This window comes from Poecilia reticulata, chromosome 3, assembly GCF_904066995.2.
Source record: "Poecilia reticulata chromosome 3, P_reticulata-male-v2, whole genome shotgun sequence".
Taxonomy (NCBI): domain Eukaryota; kingdom Metazoa; phylum Chordata; class Actinopteri; order Cyprinodontiformes; family Poeciliidae; genus Poecilia; species Poecilia reticulata.
In genome coordinates this window covers 30,157,551-30,183,440 of record NC_088832.1, presented here as the reverse complement: position 1 = coordinate 30,183,440, position 25,890 = coordinate 30,157,551, and the positions used below count along the sequence as shown (strand labels likewise).

Sequence of the window (25,890 nt, the reverse complement as noted above, 5' to 3'; positions counted from 1 at the left end):
ATGCATCATGCAAAGCTATCTTAGCTGCTCATATTCAAAAGCATTTGAACCTTGAACGTTGCTTTACTGCAGGTTTGTGCAAAATTTAATACGGCACACAGTAAAAGCTTTTATGATCCTGTGGGGAAAGAGTTACTGATGTTGCTCAAACTGGAAAAAGTTACAAGGCCATCTTGGAGTTTAAATCCAGGATCAGGCAGGTCATGTAGGAACGCAAGAAATATAAGACCATGAGTAAACTTCCCAAGAGTGGCCTAAAAGCAGAGATTACGCAAAGTGCTCTGCACTCATTAGGGAACAGAAGCAGACTTCTAAGAATTAAAACCCTCAATCCCTTCAGCTGTGCACTTTCATCAACTGCTAGTAATTTCGGGATGCAAAAATTAATAACTTAAAAAAACACATCGAACTTCAGCTAAAATCGGAGTTGAGCTCCAAGAGTAGATCCAAGTCCAATTAAATTTGTGTTGCAAGACATAAAAACTGATGTTTTCAGACAAGTTTACAAACTTTGATTTTTAATTGATAAATGTAAAAAAAAAAAAAAAAAAAAAAAAAACTTTCCACCCCAATTTAATTAGAAAATTTTCTCAATATGTTTTATAGTTTTATTGCAAACATTTAAAAGGAACCAATATTTTTGCAAGGTACTGTATTAATATTATATATTTCATCAGTTTCTTTAGATGTTTCTTCATCTTAATGTAATAATTTCACTAACTATTTCTGGGGATTTTTGAAAACCTGATAATATCTCAGGCTTTTACTCGCATATAAAAAAAAACTTTACCAAAAAAAAAACCTGCCAAATTGCACTACTTTGTCCTAAACAATTGGATTGTTTAGGACAATCCAATGATGAGACATACATGTCAACTATGACACATAGTTGACATGTATGTCTCATAGTCTCATAGTTTGTCATGTATGAGTCATACATGACAAACTAATCACCATACCGACGCCAGCTGAGTCATCACCATATTTAGTCACAATGCATCCTAAAATACTCCAGGCAGAGGGAGTTTATGCTTCAAACAACGGCAAAAAGCTTTCTAGCTCTGATTAAAGACAGAACAAGAGGACTCACCATGGGGGTCTTGTACTTGTGGATCACCACTTCTTTAGTTTCAGGAACTATGTCGGTGCAAGAGACAAAACAAAGAATTCAAAGGCAGCAGGAAATTGGATGAGTTCATGATTGAGAGCTTCGGGAAGTTACAGGGTTGGAATTTCAATTATGTGTACAATGGGAAGTGGACCAAGAAGTTACACCGTAACAGTCAGAAAGCTTGTGAATAAATTTACAGAGTTCAAGCCAAGGACAAGAGAGCACTGTTTGGGAAAATTATGTTTTGCTCTTCGCTACTTTTCAAAGAGAAGCAGCTGGTGTCGAAATGACAAACAGGCTGCTGGTGACACATTCATGGCCCACTAAATGGACAAATAAAACACACACGTTTCTTATAACAGACTGTAGAGGTTATAAGATTTGAACGATTCGAAAAGAAATAAATAGAAAGACGACCTCCTTTTTCTAACCCTTTTCCCCCTGTGACCTGCCGCCACAGAGGAGCAGCTAGAAGATGCTAAGACCCTGCCCAGAGGACAGACTGACTTTTCATTAGTAACTGTGAACCCAGAGCAGAGATGAAGAGGCTGAGATCTGGACAGATGTCGGGGGATTTTGGAAATGCTAAATCCCTTGGAATCAACCCCCGTAAAGCAGCCGTCCCACCTGAGATCCCAACTGGTTGAGATACTGAGGCGGACATTCAGCAAACGACGACCACATGAGGAAAAATGTCAAGATGGATGTTCAAAGCAAAAAAAAAAGAAGAAGAAAAAAGCAAGTGATGAATGAAGGAGAGGAATACTTATTTATACAAAGAAGGTGAAAAATAATCAGCGCAGTGATGGAAAATGGAATAAAAAAATAATCAGCATTAATCTAGTTTGGGGGATTTTTTGAAGAAGAAAGGTGGCAACACTTTACCTGCTGGAGAATGAAGGTTTTCATAGTGGCAAAGATGAGGGCAACATTACAAAAGCAGCACAGAGGCATGACAGTAACTCAGCCAGACATCCAACTTCTACCTCCTGTGATTCTTCTGTGCTGCTCTGTCAGAACTGAGTCATCAGTTTTAACTCCAGCTTGCATAAATAAACAGAGCTGTAACTAATCCAACTGTTGATCACGACTGTCTGGACATAGAGACCATCATAGGTGTAAAACAATTTTTATTTTATCTCAGATTTATTATTCTGAAAAACTTTTTTTTTTAAATAAATGTAAATTAAGATTATAGATTTATTGTCCCATGCTTTAAAAATTGTAATAAAATCTAATAAAAATAAATTATTTATTGAAACATGTGACTTTTTCCTGCGTGTATGGAGTTCACTGAAATTAAAGACTGATTTATCTGCTGCTTATGTTTTATTGGTTAGACTGCACGAGTTGCTGTGGCAACGTCGACTGCTTCTTTTGCTGCAGAGACGGTGCTGCTAAGAAACAAAGAAATCTTCTGTATGCTGGAGTTGTTTGCCTTCGCTCACTTATGGTAATCAAATTGTGGCGGTAAAGCCTCAGATCAGAGTGTGCTTTCTACCAGCTTGTGGTGGAGAATTCACAAGCGTCTGCAGAGGAACATCTCAGGCTGTATGAAAATGAATGACGGCAACTTCACTAAGCTGCTAGCATCCCTCTGTCTACCAACAGCCACAGGAAACATGCCTCATGATTCATCCATCTGCTGAAATCACAATGAGTCATCTAGTATTTTTTCTGTTTTAGACAAAGTAGGTCACTTTATAAATCAGCAACTAAGCGCGTCAGTTTTACGTTTTTATCCATAAATATTAATGCACACCAAAGATTGATCTGGTTTACTATCAGCTGATCCTATAAAAAAATAAAAAAAACACTGATTAAACTTTCTTTCACCTTGACTTCAACAATAATTAGGTGCCAGATGTATCTTTTCTACAGCCGTTTATAGTGTCATAACGCAGCTCAGAAGTGCTTTAAAAGTCTTTGATCTTCTGTGTACGTTTTTGCTGTTCTTCTGATTGTAATTCACCAATTCACAGCAGCTTTGATGTGTCGGTTTTCCTCCATACAGTGCAGTACACTCGCCAGCTTGATATGGACTTTAATGTAAAGTTTAATCCTGCGTCTCAGATTCTGAAGTAAAGATTCTCTTTACTTCAGAATTTGAATCTTTATTAAAGCTACATTTTAACTGCAAAGTAATTTAGTCCTCTTGATTATGGAACTGAATGCTCAGCAACATTTATCAGTGATACAACCAATTTTACCTGGATCTGTTCTGATTGTTGATTAAATTACGGGATAATACATTTTTGAATCTGATTTAGATTTATAGCTCATCTTATCAATTTGTTTGTGTTGTAATTCATACTGAGAGATCGAGGTGTTATGCTTTGACAAAGTTGCAGGTAGCAAAGAGATAAAACACCTACATTTAAACTTGGGGAACTAAAACGCTTTTCAGTTATCCAGTAAAACTTTCTTCACAGAAAAAGGAATTATTTAACAAGGTTTGCCATTAAAACAGATTTAAACAGTTGGGTATAGCCATTAATAACTGTTAGGAAGCTTATCGCATAACTTTAATAAAATCTACACGTAAAAACAGTGAAATTGCAAGGAAGAGATGAATAAGAACTAAATACAACAATTAATTTGTTTTTAGTAATTAAGTTAATTTAAGTAAGTTTTCCAAAGGTAGTTTTAGTCTGAAATCTGAAATAAAATTGGCAGACTAGAAAAGTCGATATCAGCCAGTTATCGTCCAATCAGTGCTACTCCAGATTTTGCAAGTAAAATAATGAGATTTCCTGCTGCTTCCATTCAGTGTTACATTTCGCGTAATTATATTAATTTTAAAGGTAATATGACACATTTAGGGAATTGAAAAATATGGAAACGGTTTTAAAACTGGTTATAAAGAAATGTTAAGGGTTTTTTTTAAAGACGCCTGCCTTGATTGTAAATATAAACATTCAGTGGAAGACAGCAGAAGAAACATCTTCACACACTATTCCTTCTTATCAACTACATCAAGTGTTACTCTGACTCTACTCTGTAACTGAAAACTACATCCTCTATAAAATTTGATGCCCTCTTCCCCACATGCAGACATCAAAACCTCAGCCTTCCTAAAACAGAATGAGGATTCAATTTAGCAAGCCGATCCAAACTCTCGTCAGAGAATTTGCCATGAAGCTGAGTTACTGCCGTGCCGAGTACAGGCCTAGAATCAATAGATGGTGTAATTACCAAATTCCTCCAGGACAAAGACTCCCTTCACTGTATTGCACTTTTTAATGTGACTCAGCTCTATGAAAACCTAAAAACAAACAAAAACAAACAAAAACAAGACAGAACATTATTAACTCAACAACACCGGATGAAGAGTAAACACTTCATATTTAGAAATTAAAAGAAATTAACCGTGTTAAACTCGTTTCATTCAGTATGAAAGGTAAAATAAAAACAACTACACATGAAATGCAAGCGCTTCACAGCTACCAAAAGAAAAGAAACACACTATGAGAAGTTTCCATGGTCAAACGCATACATGGGGAATGGGAAGAAATGCATTTAGTCTGCTCAACAGTAAGTCAGAGTAACTCATTTAGTCAATGAAGTGCATCAGACGTATGAAACGTGTGGTTATATACAAGAAGAATTTATAATGGCAATATGGCCCATATGATGCATACATGGAAGTTTTATACAAAATGGAGACAAGGACACAAAATTAGACTTGCCATACACTACGACAATAAAAAAAAAAAAAGAAAGAAAGAGAAACAGGTAGAGGAAACAAAAGGAACCCAATAAGATGTAACTGCTAATAAGCAAACACAGCAGAGGTTGTGTACCTTCCGCTCCTTGCAGGGGGAGAGAGCATGGGAGAGAAATGGTTTGGATTATTATCGGACAGAAGAGCACAAATACTCGACGACACTCCGAGAGGGCGCTATCTATCTGCAGGAGCCTCGTAAAGATTCAAATCAAGAATCTGAGAGCCAATGATTTAAAAAAAAAAAGAGAAAAAAACACCACAAGAAGATTCAACCACAAGAGCTAGCAAATAGGAATAAGGGAAAAAGGAATAAAGTTTGACTAGAGTGTTGAGAAATTGATTCACCTTTGATTTCCTGGATTTTAAAACATCTCAGTCCCCCAGAGCCCTCCATGCCTCCTCCTCCAGCAACAACGGCTGGCACCAACACAACTCACTCACAACAGCAGAACAGGTAACATGAGGGCAGACCGCTAATCCCACTAGCATGAAGGATGTCACCTCTGACATCACCTCAGAACAAGTCATCTTAGCTCAACTCTGAGCAGTGGGAAAAAACAAAACAAAAAAAACACTTGACAAAACACACAAGAAAAACTGAGTCCAAATGTAAGCTTCTATCTACACCAATCTCCCATCAGATAATCCTTTTTAAGAAAAATGTGTTTGACTTGAAATTGTTACCGTCCACAGCAGCATATAAATTTAATCTTTGGAAAGAAAAAATTCAGGCCAAGAGCCTGAAAAAAAAAATCAAAAGAGGAGATAGAAACTTTAATAGTGTTTACACAGCTCTTGTAAATGTACTTAATGGATGTCACTTTTGTCATCTAAAAACCACAAACATCATGGTATTGTATTGGAATTTTATGTGATTGAGAGTATGGAAGTGCATACTCATAGAGTGGAAGGTAAAGGATACCAATTTCTCACAAATAAATAACTGAAAATTGTGGTGAGCATTTCTCTGTAATCCCTGTGTAGAACCACCTTTTGAGGAAATTACTGCAAGTCTTTTAGGTTATGTCTTCACCAGCTTTGCACATCTGGAGTCTTAAATCTTCCCAGTCTTCAATCCCAGCAGCTCAGACTCAGGGATCACATTACATGAATGTGATCCCTGCATGAAGAAGCCACATTGCATGAAGAAACCAATTAGGTGGCTTCTGAAGGCAACTGGTTGCACTGGATTTTATTTAAAAGCAACAGAACAAAAGAGACTTAATCCTACGCACCAACAATTGTCAGATTTTTATTTGTGAAAAAAAAAAAAAAAGAATGTCTTTCAGGTCACAAATATACACTACTATGCGTTTGTTTATCACAAAAAAAATTCCAGTAAAATACAGTGAAGTTTCTGGTTGTGGCATGTCAAAATATGAAAAAAGGATCTTTGTTAAACGTCCATATCGACATGTTCATGTTTGGTTCCACTTTGATTTATAAGCCACAGAATGATCTGTCAGTTTAGTTCAACCTTGGAGTCAACTACACTGCTGCCTAATGCATGAAAACGAACTGCCCTCCACACAGATTTATCAGCAGAAATAAATGCTGTGACACACAAGTGAAAAAAAAGGGTTTAAATTTTGGGCTTTGAAGACCAAACATTAAATAAAAAACTCAAAAAATGTCTTTGGGGCAGAAAATTTAAAAGAAAAAATATATACTGCACATATGTTTGCAGATATATTTTCTTCAGTAATTTGCTTGAGCAAAACAAATGTAAATTTTCTGTTTCATCATCTCCTTTGCACCTAGTTACGGAGCGATCAGTAGAACTGGCCTGCTATGATCATTCTGCCATTGGGGAGAGTTTGCCTTCTACATTTTGTGACAGTAAAAAGTTTCTTCCGTTTCATTCTAATAAGATACGGGACAGAAAGATAATCAAGAGTTCCAAAGCGGGAGAAAAAAATGCAGTTGGACAAAATGTGCATCAAGTTGATAACAGTTGTCTTCTTTGAGATGATGATGTCAAAAATGTAAAAATGTAAAAAATGTCTCTTGACCTTATTTGGATCCTAAGCTTTCAGGTCTTTGCATCAAATGAAACTAGTCTGCACTCTAATCAGCTAAGAAAATACACAAGCCAAGACTGCCGCTGCCCGCACAGACGTGAAGACGACACATGACAATGTTCAAGGGTCCAAACTTAAAATGAAAAGTTGCTATTATAATATAGCCAATTATTAATGAAAAGTCTTTGCTTAAGGTCATCTGTCTAATCACTGTTGCACAACACACACATTAACACATCGTTTCCTCCCACACAGTAAATGAACATGAGGTCTGAGCACCACAGATGTCGAAGGAAACCAGCGAGGCGGGATGTGTTAACATTTTTTAGAGAACGTCAAGCATGCATAAACACACAAAAAAAAGAGCTAATCCAAAAAAGCAAAAGCACAAACAGAAATTCTTCCTCTAGAGGAAAACGCACGTCAGGACCAGCCAATCAAATACGTTGAAATCAGTAGTACTACACGTCACGTTTTTTATCAAAATTTTTAATGACAATAGAGGAAGACGTCACGGGATGACAAGAAATGCTACAAAGGCAAACGGGAAAGACAAGGAGAGATGGGAACAGAAGGACGTGATGAAGTCTGAGCCATCATGAGTAATTGTTTTTATTCTCATGCCCTTATGCGAGATGAGAGGCAGTTTCTCTGCTGTGGTAATGGCCTCCTACCTGGCTGTGCATGAACTTCAGGTTGATTCCTTCCAGCGTAACCTGAAGCAGTCCACCTTCACCGGTTTTCATGTCCTGGACGGGGAATTCACCGCCAAGCTCTGGGCCTGAGGATAAGGATGGAGAGCGGTTTTCTAACCACAAGGATCAGACGGGGGGTTTTTTCTAATGTGAAATTTCACACATTTCCAGGCTCAAATGCAGAGTTCAGTCCTCATCAGATAACTTTTAAAGGTGACCTAGTATGCTTCCTTCAACAGGAGAGGACAGGTCTATGGGCGATACAGAACATGTTCATTAACTTTCGTGCACAAAATCCTTCTTAATGATAAGACTTTAGTTTGCTCAGTTCTGCCTATTTTGAGCTCTTTTCAGAATGAGCTACTTTAGAGCCTCTTGTCACTTTAAATCCAAATAAGATTATGCTGGCCACGCCCCCCAACTCAACATTAGATTCACATGTAAAAACAACTGCACACAAATGTGCAACTACACAAGAGTACATCCGCCTGCAGAACCACTAAGAACGCAAGTGGTTTCTGAATGGAACGAAAACAACAAAACACTTTTCCAACAGACACTGTGCAGCACATACAATGGTAAAACCAGCTGACCAAATGTGCTGGAGCTCCACTTGGGTTGCTAGGTAAGGGCACAGTGCCTGTAAAATGTGACTTAACAACTGGGAGGTTTGCAAACACTTGGTTTTTTGGACACCAAAAGACGTAGTCTTAATGTCAGAAAATTGCTGTATGGATTTTTTAAGCCCTTGGGCTGTTTTTAGAAGCAGCTGAGACCCAAATCGAAGAACAAAAACATACAAAATGTGAATTTTTCAAAATATGTCTCCTTTAAAGTTCAAATACAAACATGCATTACCTGCAAGGAAATAAGTGAATGGATGGATAGACTGAGAAAATATTTTCCACTTTTTTCATGCCTTCACTTCTGATGAATATGAAAACTACCTAAATTGATGGGGGGTTTTTAAGTCTGCAGTAGTGTTTTTTTTTTCCATTCTAATTATAAAAATTAATTAATGATTAGAATGAATTAATTAGAATAATAAAATTCTAATTCAGAATTTTATGAATAAAAGTATCAGTTATTTGCTTTATGGCAAGGTGCTCCATCATGCTGGATATCCTCTTGTTTTAATTTATATAAACAAGAGGATATCAATTAAATGTCAAAATAAGAGTTGGAAACAGACTGAGCCTCAGTCATTTCAAAGGTAGCAACCTGGTTTAATGCTTTGCTGTCTTGCTGCGGCTCTCTCCATGCTGTCTTTGACACAGTAGTAGAGCTCGCGACACTGAAACAAACAGAGGAAAGTTACTTTCATTTTTAAACAACTTCTTCCTAAAGTTTGCAGAAGCACAAGATGCACAGTTGCAGACCTTTTTGGTATAGAACTTGTTGAGCTGTGTCTCTTGGCCGTTACGTCTCCACAGACACAACACCTTGGTCTTGGGGCAATACGTCATGTTGATGAGCTTCTCGTACCACCAGCGCTCATAAACCGTACCGATGTTGCTGCGCAGGACTATGCAGTCATCACAAACCTTTAAACATTGGTGAACGTTTGTTAGTGCAAAAACAAGAACAGAGCATGATATATGCAGCACTGATGAAAGCCTTTTCCTACCTCCATAAAAAAGATGTCTCCTGTTGTATCAGTGCCAGCATGAACAACAAATGTTTGTTTCTTGATGTGACGACTTCCACTGGGCCTGATGGACAGCTCACGACCATTCTACATAGGATTGGTAAAAATCAATTACAAAAAACTAAGAGGTCAAATGAAAAAAGTGGACAATATATTCACCATGTTGGCCAATTTGTCCAGTATCTCATTGATCTCTTGGCTGTATGTGAGTCCGATGTGAGATTTGCCCATCAAACGTCTCACTTTCTTCCTGACGTCATTTTTGGTCACCTAAATCAACAAAAAACATTTACATGCTGGTCCACTCATCTCAAGGAAAGAAAAATATAAAACTACAGCTGCTTAAACAGAGCAATAGGCTGTCATACTTTCATCATCAGCATGTAAGCAATCATGTTGTGTAGAAGGGTGGCCAAGAGCCTGTCCTCATCGTCCTCCAGACGCTTGCGATCGTGCTCTCCAAGTGACAAGTATCTGAGTTATTACGAAAGACAGAGGGATTCTTAAAACAGTTTTAAAACTCACATTTAGATGGTGAAAAAATAACCTTTCAATCATTTCCTGAGGTCCCTGGTCCATCCCCATTCCTTCACGCTCCAACATCACAGCATCTAAGAAGGCGTCCTCCCAGAACTGCACCTGATCCCAAAGGGTGGAGCGCTCCTTACCTGAAAACAGTTTTTTTCTCAAGTAAGCAAATCTTCTTCAGCTGCTCACTTGGTTCAACTCAAATCGTATGCCAACTTCAATAGAAAATTCCTAAACATATGTATATTTCTTTTACAATTCTAATTTGAGGAACACAAGACATCCAGACTGAAATCAGATTCATCTGGACCTACCCTCAATGACTGACTTGGGTCTTTTTAGAACAAAGTTTCAGGTCTTTTTAATCAGGAAGGCTTTTAATAATTGCATAGATAGAAATGGGACATTTTATTCCAGATTTCTAGCTTTTTTTCCCCTTTGTTTATTATTGGTCTTTGTGAAGAATTTCAGCTCTCTGACTTTTGTAAAGCACTACATAAATCAATAAATGAGTGAAAAGGGACTGCAAATAAAACAATCTGTGTGTAGCCAATATATACAGAAAGATGGTAGATGTGAGACTTTTTTTTCTGTTTTGATATAAAAAAAAACATTTTCCCACCCTTATTTGCACAGATCTACACCTCACTAAAGAACAGGTAAAGCTCTCATCACATCAAAAGACTGAACAGAGCTAGATGAGCTAAGCAAAGAAACACACTCCACCAGCACAACACACACATAACAAAAAAGGGGCAAAGGCAAGAGATCAGCCCTACTTAGAGAAAAGGTTTCCATGGCCGCATCCTCTAGCTGATCCCAAACGGAGCTCTTATCCCGCCCTGGAGAAATTTCCCATGAGCAGCAGGAAAAGAGAAAAAAGCAGCGAGAGCAGCACCGGGGTTAGGCAAAGAGGTGTGAGTGGGTTTAATGGCAAAAAACGAGAGCTGAGCGAGCCGAGATGCACACCACAGAAACATGACAAGGATTAATACAGAGCGTGATTTTTAACACACCGCTTCAAAGCTTCAAGTTTGCATCAGACATTTTCACAGACAAGGACAGATAATAGAACTGGAGTTTGTGTTGACAGAACTACATTAATCCTTCAAGTATTTTGCATTTTAAACACAATTCAGGACTCAGGAAATGGTCCGGTAATATTCTACCAATGCAGATTTTAACTGTTATAGAGCTGAACAATGTTTACTAAAATATGAGTTCAAAGCATCTTGTTCACTTGCATCCACCTAAATAAAATGAGTATACCTGTGGTAATTTAGTAAAACCTTAAAAAATACATGTAAAAAAAAATATACAAGTCAAATGCACAATGTCAACAAAGCATAACAATTTAAACTCAAAGGAAACAGAGCTGTTTCAATAGACATGAAACATCAGATGATCTAATCGTCTGTAGAGCAAGTTTACAGAGCAAACAGATATCAAGAGAGCAGCACCTACCCAGCAAACCTTCAAACAGATAAATCCTCATACTGATGTCCTCCATCGGTTGAACTGGAGGCCCTTTGACTATTGCAGGTAAAGGATCTTTTGCACCTGGTTTAAGAGTGTGAGTTTTTCCCTATGGAAGAAGGACCAGGTTTGTCAAACTGCAAGCACAATGATCACAAGTTTGCTTTGCTAAAATTATCACGACAAAAATTTTATTTTATAAAAAATTTTGGCAGTCGGCAAATTTAGTACTTGCAACGTTTATATTTAATAAAAGAAAAACAAAATTTATGTCCAATGTCAGCTTGCACTTACAAGAGAAAATTTATTTGGACAACTATTCTACATGGCAGTAACAAGGTTTAAGGACTCAGAGAGGATTTTAACCAATCAGTATTCTTTAGAGTATATGGAAGTTTTTTTTGTTATTTTTTTTACTTACAAAGACTGAGCTTGTGGCTGGATTGGTTTCAATCTCGCTGTCAGACAGAGTTCCTCTGGACTGATTCAAATGAGGAGCAGCTCTCCCTCCAAGACCATCTCCTGCTGTGCTGCTCAGGTCACTGTCGGCTCCCAGGGTCTCACCAGAGCTATTGCTAATCTAAAATGTTAAAATTCAGAGTATGAATAAAGGTTTCACACGTAGACTTTTGAATGTTTACATTCACTGTTCACTTAATGCAGTAAAGGTAAATAGAACACAGTATTTTCCATTTTATTAGAGCTTTTTATTAATGAAACTGTAGCTCTGTGTCTTTGGGAGTTTTGCATATTTTCTAATTACATGAGCCATCTGAAAATTCAAACTTATTTTCCTTACCTACATTAAGGAATTAATTCAACATACAGTGGATTATTCTTATACCACAAAAGCATCATGTCTCATTTTTGAGGTTACAGAAAACGAACAATTCCTAAATTTATTCCATATGCTAAATTTAAAATAAATTCAATATTTTGGATACAATCTATAAACAGTAAAAATGGCATTTTGGAACTATATTAAAGAAGAGGATTTAGTAATTATTACAGTTCATTCACAGGCATGTGCCAGTTATCAGTATTAAGGTTTATCGAAATGTAGCCGTTAACATCTTTCATACCATACAGTTTAATCGAGAGCCAAAAAGCCAAAAAGGGCCAAAAAGTCCCGAGTCTATTCTGGGTTGATGGGAGTACAGAGCAGGGCTGTCCCTCCCCCACCTGTTGCTCAACACTGTGTCAGCAGGCTAAAATACAGCACCTAAGGCTGGTTAACAATATTTCCGGTCACAAAAAAATAAAATTCTAAAAAAACTATTTAAGTATATAGTGAAAGTCTTTTTTTTCTAGGTTTTTTTCTGCTCAAGCCTATATCAAAATACACAATGCAGACAGCATTGTTACTGTAGTAATAATCAATACGACACATTATTGAAACAGCAGTTGGAAAATATGATTATTTAAAATAAAACAAAGTGGCTCATGTCATGTATTTTTGGATGAATGATGGGCGCACTCCTGTTGACCAGCTGGAAAAAAAACAAACAAAAAAAAAGAATAAATAAAGTGCAAGTCATCCGAGTTGGCCGTGCCCTACCACTGTGCTGGCCTCTGAGTCCTGGCTGGTGCTCCTCGTGAGGATCGGCGGCTCTGAACTGGTTACAGACTCCGTGTCGCTCTTCTATACAAGGAATGAAAAAAAAAAGTTGATTAGCTGTCGCAGAATGTGAACTCTCTCTCCAAATAAGGTGCACTTAGGTTATAATTATAATCTCAAAGTAAAACAGTTCAATGTACTATAACAACAAACAAAACAAATTACATCCAAGATTTTATTATCACTAATATCTTTTCACACAGCAGTAATTATAGGACAAACCTGAGAACCAGATGCGACACTGAGTCCACTATCAGCACTGATCTGTGATTTCTTCTCCTCTGCGTCAGTCACCTGCGGGCGATGCTGCTTTGCCCCTTCAGCCCCTGCAAATTACATCTAATTATCAGCCTGTTTTCACATGTGGCCTCATGATGTTCTTACCTTACAGAAGGCCGCCTCACTCAAAGCCTGCACAGCATAGTAGCCCTGACACTACATCCCTTTGAAGGGACAAAGGCGTTTAGACATCTCACTATGTGTGTACCCTGCACACTCAATTACAATAGCTTTATGAAGTTTGAGAAAAACCTTTCATTTCCAATATATAAGCTGCTACTAGCTTTAAAGTGTAGGGAGGCATTTTTCTTTACTAATTATACAGAATAGGAAGCTTGTTTCGTAAAAAAAAATTCAAAACTTCCTGTGCAAGTTACTCTGGTTCAGAGTAAGATCATCTTAACAGGACAGAGAGAGAAGACAGAGGCAAGCACAGAAAGCAGAAAACATTGCAATTCGGAAAACATTACAAATGAAAACAAAACTGCAAGAGCGAGACATTATTTTTCAATCAGTGTTGCAAATGTGGCCCAATTTACACCAAAATCCCACAAACAGACACAGGCAGTTAGGCATGCAGACAAACTCATGGTCGGTAAAGGAGACATTTTCTGTTTCAAGTGTGCCTGTTATCTTTGTAGGTGGACATGTGGCGACACGTACATCCATAGAGGTCCGTGTAGTTCTCACTTTTTTGTGACATTTAACTTTGGCAAAGCGATTCATAATGCATCAGAAAACTGTGGGAAGTTGGCTGTAATGTTACAGCAAGTCACTTGAAACTGGAAAAAAGTACAGTTAAAAAGAGCAGGACAGGGCAGCAGGTATTCATTTCTGCTCATCTAGATGCATGATTGCAAGAGAGGAAAAAGAAAAACATGATAAAACAATACACTTTGCTTCAGCTTAAGCCAATAAATGTTAGAGTAAGCTTCTCTCATTTTTATGTCAGCTAGTCCAACAATCCTAAAGATTTTAACTTTTACTCTTCATCATATTTTGTTTTTAGCCTTATATAATGAAAACACAAGTTGTGCATAATTGTCAAATAGAAGGATGAGGTATGTTTTTCACCTTTTTTTGCTTTTACAAATACAAATATTAACAGTGTGACATGCATTTTTACTCTTTTGGAATAATTAAAATAAGATGACCTCAGCCTATCCAACTTCAACTTTTAATTTATACTCAAATATTTAAAACACATTGACACTATAACCCCTAATTTGGGGAGGGGTTGTCCATTCAGATCTCGATTATTGCTGGTTAGTTTCACGGATAAAAATATACACGAGTGAGGGAAGAGGTAAAAAAAAATAAAAATAAGTGCAAAGGGGGTTGAAAAAAAAATCACTTTAACACCCCAGTTTTTAAGTTAGGTTTTTTTTTTTTTTTGGTGTGTGAAAAGTCTCTTACTCTGTTGTTTTTCCATAGCTTTTTGCTTATCCTGGTGCTTGCTCCACAATTCTACCCAAGATGCATTGCAAGCAAGGAGAGAAAGACAGAGAGAGAGTCAGAGAGCTGGTTGAAAAGGCATGTATGGTGGGTGAGCATTAAAACCAAACTCAAAACAAAATAAGCATTATAATGCTTTACTTTCTAAAAGAAGGTGTTTTGTAATGTTGGCATGTAGTGTTGATTCATTTAGGACAAAATTATATAAAAAACAAATGTTATAGGGCTATATTGGATTTGTTATGCAACAGCTACTTAGGTAACATTACAAAACACCCCAAGCTCTCCACACAGAGTCCTGGAGAGCCACACAGTGCTGTTACAGAGCTTTGGCTCTGATCGTCTACGTTCATCCATCGCATGTGTCTGGCTTTCCAGAGCAAAGGTGAAAACGAGGAGGCTGATTGGGAAAAAGAGCGTGGGATGATGTTGATAGCCAGTGAGTGGAATGGAGTAGTTGCAGAAGCTGAGATGCAAGTCTCACAGCATTCTGTAGAATTGAAGGTGCAACTTCTAACAGGTAGAAAAAGGGGTGAGGGTAGGAGAGGTGTGGGTGGACGAACTGAGAGGAGTCCCCTGTAGACAGACCCAGAATTTTATTTGAAAAATCAAGGACTATATGCCCAAAAAACAAGTCTGTTGTAGGAATTTTCTATATACTGGGACTGTTTACTGGGGAGTTTTGTTTCCACCCTCCATGCTGATAGTAAAAGGAGCTGTTTTGTTTTTTGTTCATTTTCTACAGCACACCTTGAAGAAACCTGCAGTAAAGGCTCAGATGAACACCGATTTGACCATCGATGTGTATAACTCTACTTTCCCCTTGTCCCCTACTGCAGATTTTCACACTGCAAGAACAAAACAACCACATGCATTCAAGGTGCTAATAGGCCAACAACAGAACCCCGAAGGGGAGGAAAACAGCTTCACGGATGTTTAAGGAAAAGGTCACAAACACACACAGTCCAGGCTGGAAACAGGATGAATATTCCAGACACTTCAAAACTAATTTATTATACATCTTTAATTTAATTTAAACAATTTTAATATAAAATTTCAGCTTGTTAGCCATCCTATGTGATTATCAACAGTAATTTCAGTTAAAGTGTGTGGAATATAATAACACCTGTTGGTTGTTGTCTGGGGGATCTTTCACTGAGACGGCTGGAAGTAGGGTGGGGAGGTTTAAGGTTGATGAGCTTGTACGGTGGGGGGCAGGGGAAGGAGGGGGGTTACAGTGCACATGCAACCAGGCTTGAGTGGTGTACACACCAATCGAGGCAATAAAGTTCTCCTCGTTCAGACTTCGGGTATCAAAATGGCGGGCTCCTCTGCCCGTGGTGTGGTGAGGCAGCTGCAGCTGGGGGATATTCAGGAGGCCCTGAGGTCTGGCTGTCTCCATACGACCAGAAGGACTCTCTTTACTCCCCGGGCTGCCAGAACTGTCTGTGGGACTTCGCTTGCGCTTTTCCGGGTCTACCAAGTTACCAAAATTAAGGGGGCCAAAGACAAAGTTCATCAAACACAGGAGAAGGAAGTATGTTAAAAGTTTAAAATGGGGAGAAGAAAAATATTATTTGACAGGAAAAAAAAGCAAAGAACAGCTTTAGTTAATGCCTTAAGACAGTCTGACATGCAGCACAAACGCATTGGCAAGTAAACAATACAAGCATCCTGTTGTTAGCCTGGACATAGAATCTTATACATTTCTAAGAGTACTTCATATGAATCTCACAATTCGGTATAAACTTCATGAAGGCAGTTGTTAAGTTTTAGGGCATACCTTTGGTTTGATAATGTGTGCGTGCTATTTCCAGCAGGCTGAAGACACTAGCCATTCCTCCAAGACCAGCATTGGTATAAGAATGCTCCAGACTGGAAACTGTGCACTTCAGGATGTCCAGCATGCCTTTGTAAACTTTTCTGTTCACCTCCTGGAAACAAACAACTGGTTATTGAAGGTTTGCCATCACAAGCAACTCATAATCTGATCATGATCTAGGATTTTACAATCTCCAGATCATTACAAAGACAGAATACAGGCCTCAAAAATACACTAATGCATGCCCTCCAGAAACAAGCTTCAGATTTGATTTTCTGCAAATCAAGTCTCTGGCAAAACTATTCATACCCCTTGGTCTTTCCATGAGGTAAGATGCATGTTATTGGATCCCAATAACATGCATCGTTGATGAAATCAATGATTAATTGGGAAGAAGCTTGAAAAATAATGTTCTACAATTGTCATTACATTTCTTTCCTCTTAAAACACTGAATAAAATTTGACATTTAGTTCCCATCTTCACCTTCCCTTTTTACACATTTCTAGTTTAATTACTTTCAACTGAGACTACTAAACCTTTTTCAAAAATATTCAGAGCTCTGGACAAATTGCAGTGCACTGTTCAATCTTTTACTAGAAAATGGAATCACTAACCTACCAAAACAATAATGAATGTTAAAAAGTTCAAGGCTCATGAATAGTTTCTATCTTGCAGAAAACAAGCATCTCACCACATCACGTATGATCTCCTGTCTGGCGTCTTCCTCCGACTGGACGGCTCTGTTCAGCTTACTCAGCACAAAGACACGGAGCTGCTCGTTCTCCAGCAGTCGGCGAACCTTTTTCATGTTAAGCCAGCCGACGCCCTGTCCTTCCAGAACACCCTGCACCACTTCCTTTAAAAACTGCTGGTTCTCACTGGGCCAAAACACATCATTAGGTTATTTTGCAGCTTTTGAAGTGAACTACAGTCATTCCTATTTTGTCTAACATCTCTGATTGCTAATGATGTGTGGCAAAAGCTTCAGGTACCTTGTGTTGTTGACCCGCCCCTGCGGTGAGGGAGATTCTCTCTTCACAGTCGGGCTGTGTTTGATCACCGAAGACTTTTGGTCCACAAGTGCTCGGGGTGCACGCGCCCCTGCAAAAAAAAAAAAAAATCAAATAACATTCTCACAATCAGAAACGCACAAAAAAAAGAGCACTCAAGTGGACTGGACTCAATGGGAATTTAAAAAGCTGGAAACTATTTGCAAACTGTTGTGTTTATAACGTCACACAGGGCAACGAACATCATTGTGTACAGAGGACAGAAACATTTGGGAATTTATCTACTGGAGGACAGACAAATTACAGGGGCAGAGCCTATTATTACAAGAGAAATAAAAGACAAACCAAACGGACAAAATGCAAACTCACTCACACACACAATCAAGAATCCATTTGGCTCTCTTGGTAAGGGCATTACACATTAGCAGCATAAAGTAGTTAAGGTCAGTGGAAGGACAGCGTCGGTAGTAGTTAGTAAATGACATGCACAAAAGAAAACAATGAGGTGAAAATGGTGTTTATATTACTGTATTGTTAAAATGCAGAGAGCCTGACAATCTGTGATAAACAGCTAAATTATGATGTATTAAATAGAAGTGGTAGTGACAGCATGTGAGTCAGGTGTCTGATCTGCACCACTCACACCACCAGCAACAGACTCAACTGCTGTTTATACCAAGGAGTTAACATAAGATCAAAGTGTTCTTTTTTGTGTGAAGCAAAACCATATATAAAATGAGATGGGTTAATTGCATGTACTTTCATATATTAAAATCAACTTCAAAACAGTGGCAGGACGGATGTTGAGCTAAACAGACTAAACTGTAAATCCAACTTTAAATATGAAATAAATAAGACAGCTTTCTTTTCTATGTTTAGACAAGTTTAAATGCATGACACAGAAATTATTACACATTATTTAGGTGTTCCTATAACACCTGTATTTCAGTCAGGAATGAAATGAAAATATTTTGAAAATATGGTGTTCAAAATATTTCTGAACAGCACTGAAAGCAACACATTGTAGTTTAATTTCTTTTAATTCTAGATATCAAACATTATGCATTATCTAACAGTGGATGCAAAAGGATTACCATTATAATTTCTTACAAATACAAGTATTGTAAAAAAAAAATTAAAAAAAATCAATTCACAATAAAAGCCAAAAGCTTAACTTCTCAATTTTATTTCTCATCTCACAGTGAAAAACTTAAATATTTTAAATATTTTGATTTAGATCATTTTACACAAAACTACACCACGATAAGCTACTCAACACTATCATACCATAAGTAAGTAATAATCTATATATTACAAGCTTATAATATTACTGTACACAAAATGCATACAGCAAAGAATTGCATGGACTGCAGTAAAGTTTTACTAAGTATTTATGCATCTTTTTATGTCTGGGTTACATTTAGTGAAAATTATTTAATGTAGCATAAACTGCTTTAAATGGTATAAACTTTATGAGGTCATCAAGTCATTAAAGCTACAGTTAAATTGCTTCAATGCAAAAACCGCAGCCAGAAGACTATTTTGCAATAATACTTTATTGCCCAGATAGATATCTATGATTTTATTTCATTTCTTCCAGTGGTTGGTGAGACTATTCATTATCTGGGCTATCTGCTTACTCTGAGCCCAAAGTAGAAATACAACACGTTAATTATTAGTTTATTTATCACAAGTCTTTTTTTTATCGCAACATTCACAATTACTATTCCATATCTGTTCATTTGTGCAGCCATATTTAAACTTGGAACAAAACAAATTCAAATGTATGCCACTGTTTGATAGGTGCATAAAATTACAGGCTGGAAGTAAATTTAGAACTGATAGTTTTTTCACAGACCTCAATTTAATGTGTATAAAAATGCAAAGTAAAATTCTTATTTCTAAAAACCAATAATAAAAACTTAGCTATGAAAATTCCCAGTGTGTAAAAAATTGTGTTACACCTAAAATGTAGCTGTTGAAGAACCAGTGTCTGAGAATAATAGCTAACTTTTGCCCTGTGTACATTTAGTTTTATGATGTCTTGAAAATATCAAAATCAACAATGTAAAGCTTTTACACAAAAAAGGTATGAGGACTGGGGAACAATCCAATTTATATCTCCATCCACATAACTAACACCACTCGGTCTACTCAAATATAAATGCCACTTAGCGTAAGGGCTGTACGATATTAACAAATCTTGCAATGTCGATAATGGTAAATATTGTGATAATATCAGGTGTGACATATGCCAGTTTTCTTCTTTCCTCCCTTCTTCATCTGTGCTTCCATCACTGTGACCTTTAGCATTTTGGACAGTGTCATTTGTGTGTTGTGTGAGCATCTGCTGCCATGAGATTTTTACATAACCAGCAAACAGCTGGCACTAAATACCGTTTAGATTAAGGCTGCCTGCCAAACACTCGACGAGATGCAAAAAAGTTTCAGAGAAAAAAAGTTTAATGAAGAAGCTAATCTTGCATGTTTTCAAATATTCTTATCCTCCTTCATACCCTGTGTCAGTTATGATAAATCTGGTTTAGCAATTATTACACACCTTCAAAACACAACTTTTCCACCTCCCTTAGCTGTAAACCTGTCTTCTAAAATCGTTGGTACTTTATTGAAAGTGAAAGCAATAACTGCCATGATTCAGTTCTCATTTATCCAGTGGAAGACGTGGATTACCCTGTACGGCCTGTAGTATGACATCCTCGGGATAAGTACTGCATTTCTGCTTGGTGTTCTGCTCTTTTCCAGCCAGCCAGTGTCACTTCCCTCATTTACTTATTTCAATGAGGATAAAGAACCAAATCTTTAAAGCAAGCATTCCAGCTGCCACCTTCATGTCATTTCTTTAACCAAAGTGCAGTCATTCAAGCATTTAACAAAATCCTCACAGGCCTTGGGCAGATCTCTGCTTTCAAAAGGCTCATTGCATCTTGTCAATCACTCTACAGTAAACTCTCTCTGCTTTCCTAAAATAGAGTATACAGGTTTGGTTTGAGTAGTACTCCACTGGAAAGAGAAAAAAGAGTTAGGGTAAAGGAAAAACCCTTATTGCTTTTCCAATGAGGGTCATAGAGATAATTTCTTGGGCTTTTTGTTTTAACTGATGTAAGAGTTCGCATCCAGTACCATCCACATTATTTTCCATGTAGGAACACTTCTATTGCTTTAGAGGCACCGAGTTGGTTTATTATTTTTTTAATTCAGTTTACAGCTAATGAGGACTTATATATGACTCAACCAAATATGAGTAAAGCAACTATGTTTGTGTACAGTTATTTCAATGCAAATTTTTGAATTTACCAATATGGACGTGTTTATAGGACACACTAAAATCCCACATCAGAGCCGAATGTACAAACAGTGCACACTGTCTTTGTTGAACACGTTTCCATGCTAAAGTTTACATACATAATAAACTGATCATAGAAATGTGCAGCCTCATGGTAATACCAAGGCAGATGTACATTCATCTATTCTTTTATAGGCCCCTTTGGCGACACCTAGAGGCTACACCGCAAAACTCACTGTGGAAAAAAAGTTAAACATCAAAAGCATGCAGTGTGATGCAGAAAATACTCTTTCATAATTACTTTATCATCATTATTACAATAATAGTCAGAGGACCAATCATTTTGTGTGAATAGAGGGGTTCTTGATCCTTTGCAGCATAAAGAACTTAGGGTGCTCTGATTATGTTTTAATATTTTAGACCAAATTAATTTTAATAGACAAAAATCACACAAAATGCACATTTTTTAAAAATCTGCATCCATCCATTTCAGTTATTACACAACAAAACTACCCAAACCAATCTGAAAAAAAGAAATTATATCTTAAGCCCAACAGTCGTGGCATTTAGTTTGTAATAAAGAGCAGTTTGCCTTTTCAGGTGCTGTGAAGGAACTTTGAGACCCTCTTCTTTCCATGACTGGTTTTAATTTAGACCCAGTATTTTCAGACAAGAAAGGCATAATTTACATTATGACACTCAATTGGATTCAAGTCCAAACGTTGACTAGGTCACTCTAAAAGCTTCATTTTGTTTTTCCGAACAATTGGATTTGCTGGTTCTTTGGATCATTGTTCTCCTGCAGAACCCCGGTGTGACTGAGCTGAACTTCACAGACTTATTGTCAGACATTTTCCTTCAGGATTTTCTGACAGAGAAGAGTTAATGGTTCCAAATCCTACAAATGCAAGATATTTTCCTAAAGTCTGGGAGATGAGGATGACATTTGTTGGGAAAAAAATTTGAATGGGCCTTTGTGTTTTTATATAAAGGGTATATATAAAAAGGGTATTCAATTCAGAATTAAACATACAAGAAAGTGAAATCTCAAATCACATTAATAAATAAATCCCACCCCTGTATGGTTTTATTGATCCAAACCTTTTGAAGAATGTTTTTGCATGTGTCCTGTAAACAAGCATTTTCCTCAGTTCTCCAAATCCCTCCAGGAATAGAGATGTGGGAGGTGAATTCAAAATAACCACTTGCTTTTATCTTGCAGAACAAAACCTTGACTCCAGCTTAGTTTATTATTTTATTTTACTGCAGTCATGTCTTCTTGTTCTCAAAACAGTTACAGTACAGCAAGATTCAGCCAAACCCCACTTTTGTACTCTGAAGAAGCATGAAAGGAGTAGAAAAAGATGGTAGGTCACCAATATTATTATTCAGCATTTAAAAGTTATTTTTTTCTTGATGGCTAACTGGTGGGTTATTCATCAACTTAATGTAGAACCTAAATCTAAAGTTATATTGTTTTTCTGCAACTTAACTGTGATAAGTCTAGTTTAAGAAATGAAGCCAAACACTTTATGAGGTGAAATAACAGACTGAAATAAGAAAAGTCATTAGAAATGACAATATGACCAGACAAAACACTCAGTTTTCACGGCTTCTGATGAGGCTTCAGACAGTGACTGACATGAGAGGAAGACATGGTGGAAATGCTGGGGAAGATGTAATTGACTGGCTTGGAGAAGCATGCAGCTCACTCAAAAAAAGGGGGAGAACCCACCTTCTCCGCTCCCCGGGCCGGCCTCTGTAATTATCTCCATTAGAGAATTTAGCCCAAATACTGCACACAAAACTCAGGATTAGTGCAGCGAAAAGGTGAACAGAAAGAGGGACACCGGCCCAGACACAACCAGTCCGAACATCAACCCAACAAACAGACATGCATACTTAAAATGATGCAAAAGTGCAACCAAAAAACTAAAAAACAGAAGGCAAACAGAAAAAAGAAATAGCATGAACTCATGAGCCTGGATGTGACTGAAAAAGTGAACAACAGTCAAGTTTTTAGTAAGACGATTATCATTTACAGTTGGTGAGTACACTGTAAATATGTTGGCTATGTACACATCACTGCTTGAACTGTGTGTAAGATGCTGGACATTTTAACAGTTACAATAAATAGGGATAAATCCTTAGAAAGTATGCACATTTATATTTCCCTAACCCTTCTCCAATAAGGGAGACAGGCTTCTAATGGGAACAAAACACAAAAAGATAAGCAGTAGAGTCACTAATTAAATTAAATATCTTGCAAATGCTTTTAGAAGATTAGTAATAGCCAAGAGCAAGTATCACCAAGCACACAAATAAGGCAACAACAAAAAAATGTCAGTGAAGGTTTGCTATTATTCCATTAACTACAGACAGATCTTTCTGTGAACATTAACTAAAGAGCAAATGACATTTTATTAATTGACAAAATTAAGGTAGAAAGATATAGATGCCACACCAAGAAATGATGGCAGTCACAGAAAAAAAAAGAACAAAAAAAGACTTTCAACAGTGACACAAACAGGAATAACAGAGGAACAAAAAGGGAAAGTAAACATAAACATGTAGTGGATACTAAAGGTGTAAGTTCTATCTCAGTCCTACTCTGAGAACAGGATGCAAGGCAGGAACATGTCACTTTGTAAGGTCACAGAAATGTCTAGTCAAGGACAAACTATCACACCAGACATAACATACCCGGACTGTCAGGGGAATCTGAACAACAAAGACAAAACAAATCACGATCAAAAGGAACAGAACACCTTTAATGGCAGCTATTCCACATTGAGTGGAGCTATTGAGTATCTTCACCATGAATCATCTGTTGTTTTTTTTCTCTCAATTGAAGAGAAAATCCATCCTAAGCAGAGTTTATACTAACCCAGAGAAAAATGACAAGCACTATGTTATATGTTCATCAATTTATTGGTAGTTGAGAAGTGTTCATTCTTTTACCCACAATGTTTTGTTTCAGTTTGTCTTGAAACTTGACTCATTTAAAACTGTGTTATGATAGTTACTGAAACTTTTAAAGTTCCAGCAACTATCTTTATCCATATTACCCAGTTCTCCGCCTAACCTTACACCAACAAATTAGGAGTCAGTGGAGTGAAAAAAAACTGTACAAGAGAAAGAAATGCTGAGTTATTCCTTTTGACAACACAATAAAGTCTGCTTTGGAGTGGATTTTCCTGAGAGAAAATGTTTCACATTTCCTCAATATTCTCCTTTAAATAGTGCCATGTATGTTTGGCAATCCAGTGCAAGGAGAGAAAAGCTTTAAAATCCTTTTACAAACCTGCTTGCTCCATTTCCTCCTCAACATCAAAATTAAAATATTCTTTTACACCCCAAAAAATGTCAGAGAAGGCAGAAAAGAACAAACACATTTATAAACAAATAAAAATGTTTTCTTTTGACATTTAGTGTACATAGTTCAGCTCTTAATCTGTAACAGCTGGAGATGTATAAAAATCTGTAGCATAAATATTTTAAAAATTGAGCAAATAGGATCGAGTTATCCTAGGATGGCAGAAATGGACCTTGTGTACAACTTGAATCTGTGTAATAGTCATTAGTTCCCTCCTACCTTTCAGGCTGGGAAAAGGTGTTGATTTCTCCCTGGCTGCTTTGTTGGGAAGGGCCAGATTGGACAGGCTGAAGCTGGTGCCGTGGTTCTTGTAAAGATTACCTGGTGAAGGATCAAAGAGACAATTACTAAAGCAAAATATGATCAAATACTGTTGGTACTATTCAAGTCCATTAAATGAGACTTGATTGGTGGCAGGGGTATTCTCTGGGTTGAAAGTTCACATCCTGCCTGTTGTTGCACACTGTCAATCAGCTAGCTTAAGAAAGGCCGTAGTTTCTTTCATTTCACCGAGAAAGGCATTTTCACAACCAGAAATATTCATGGTTGTGACCAAAAAGTCTAATTGTGGTGTCAAAACAAAAGGAGGGCCACCTATCACTCTTACTAAAACTATAGTCAGTAAGATACAAGAAGCACATCTATTAAGCAGCCAACACAACTAATTAACCGCCTACATTCAGCTTTGTACAGTATTACTCTATAAAGAGCAACAAAAAAGGATAATATCTTGTGCAGTAATCGCTTGAATTCTGATACATTAAGGGAGCGTTTATGCTATATTTATGATTGAGGCTATGCATGGAAATAAAAAATGTTAGATGTTAAAATGTAAAATAAATGTAATGAACAACACTATATTATATAAGTAGCAGTAGGAATGGCTGTCCAGATAAAAAGTGTTTTTTTTTTTCCATTTCCGTTGAAATAAAATGAGACAATTTTAACTTAAAATACAAAACTTAATCCCGTGAAAGGTGTTTTGTACTAACTTTAAATTTGCCATTTTGATACATTTAACTGGATGCTGTTTATTACAACAAACAAATCATCATCATAAAAAAACAAAACAAAAGAACTGCCAGCCATCTTGTCTGTCAATGTGGAAGGGGGCAGTTTTCCCATCTGGATGTTTTAACTTTCTTCTGTTGATTCTATAGTAATCAGTGAAGCTACATTCATTCATCTACACTGATACTTGATTTATTCTTACTGGCAAAAGACATAAGTCCACCAAATCCATCATTGCTGCTGTTGGAGATGGTGGAATTGGGGGAGCTGTTACGCGAGTCTCCTTCTCCATCAGACTCTCCTGGGAGCCTCAGGCTGCTGGGACGTAAAGGCCGCTGAGCCCTGAAACCAAAAGAAAGGTCACATGAGATATTAAATCACACACACACACACACACACACACACAGGTTCACACAAAAATGGACGGTAAGATCAACACATCCATGACACAAACATAGCTTGGATGGTGAGAGAAAGAGCATCTAAATGCTGCATGTACACACTTGTTGCCATTGAGGTTCTGGTTGAACCGAGGGGTGTAGGATTCCACTTGCTCTTCTTCCGCTTCTTCCTCAGTGGGGAAGCCATACTGAGGCTCAAAGTATGGGTTGTCATACTCTTGCTTTTTGCTGACAGAATCCACCAGACCAGAATCTGCTGCTGGTCTGAGAAACGGCTGACTGCCGATTCCAGGGACTGGGTTCTGCAAAGCGGCGCTTGCTGATGCTTCAATCTCAGGTGCTTCAGCTTGTTCCTGTCAACACAGATACATATACATTGTGTAAATCATTTCTTATTAGCAACACAT

The 25,890-nt window shown here is 37.4% G+C and overlaps 1 protein-coding gene across 26 annotated transcripts in view; it reads right to left on the bottom strand.

Annotated features, from left to right (window-relative positions):
• madd (MAP-kinase activating death domain) overlaps positions 1–25,890 on the bottom strand; it is a 50,809-nt gene that overhangs the window by 3,383 nt on the left and 21,536 nt on the right. For 3 of the 26 annotated variants that reach the window (XM_017303955.2, XM_081605442.1, XM_081605437.1), the window contains 25 exons: positions 25,586–25,836; positions 25,285–25,424; positions 24,291–24,392; positions 24,000–24,041; positions 23,399–23,416; positions 22,431–22,490; positions 17,374–17,482; positions 17,073–17,259; positions 16,342–16,492; positions 15,831–16,034; positions 14,520–14,570; positions 13,047–13,150; positions 12,765–12,848; positions 11,628–11,786; positions 11,195–11,315; positions 10,510–10,572; positions 9,750–9,870; positions 9,571–9,676; positions 9,362–9,472; positions 9,182–9,289; positions 8,934–9,098; positions 8,776–8,848; positions 7,534–7,640; positions 4,307–4,376; positions 1,091–1,137 (listed from right to left, as the gene is read on the bottom strand). In XM_017303955.2, the coding sequence (XP_017159444.1) occupies positions 1,091–1,137; positions 4,307–4,376; positions 7,534–7,640; positions 8,776–8,848; positions 8,934–9,098; positions 9,182–9,289; positions 9,362–9,472; positions 9,571–9,676; positions 9,750–9,870; positions 10,510–10,572; positions 11,195–11,315; positions 11,628–11,786; positions 12,765–12,848; positions 13,047–13,150; positions 14,520–14,570; positions 15,831–16,034; positions 16,342–16,492; positions 17,073–17,259; positions 17,374–17,482; positions 22,431–22,490; positions 23,399–23,416; positions 24,000–24,041; positions 24,291–24,392; positions 25,285–25,424; positions 25,586–25,836 (2,754 nt within the window). The remainder of the gene's footprint in view (positions 1–1,090; positions 1,138–4,306; positions 4,377–7,533; positions 7,641–8,775; positions 8,849–8,933; positions 9,099–9,181; positions 9,290–9,361; positions 9,473–9,570; positions 9,677–9,749; positions 9,871–10,509; positions 10,573–11,194; positions 11,316–11,627; positions 11,787–12,764; positions 12,849–13,046; positions 13,151–14,519; positions 14,571–15,830; positions 16,035–16,341; positions 16,493–17,072; positions 17,260–17,373; positions 17,483–22,430; positions 22,491–23,398; positions 23,417–23,999; positions 24,042–24,290; positions 24,393–25,284; positions 25,425–25,585; positions 25,837–25,890) is intronic. The other 23 variants (XM_081605443.1, XM_008405674.3, XM_081605444.1 and 20 more) reach the window with 21 other exon arrangements.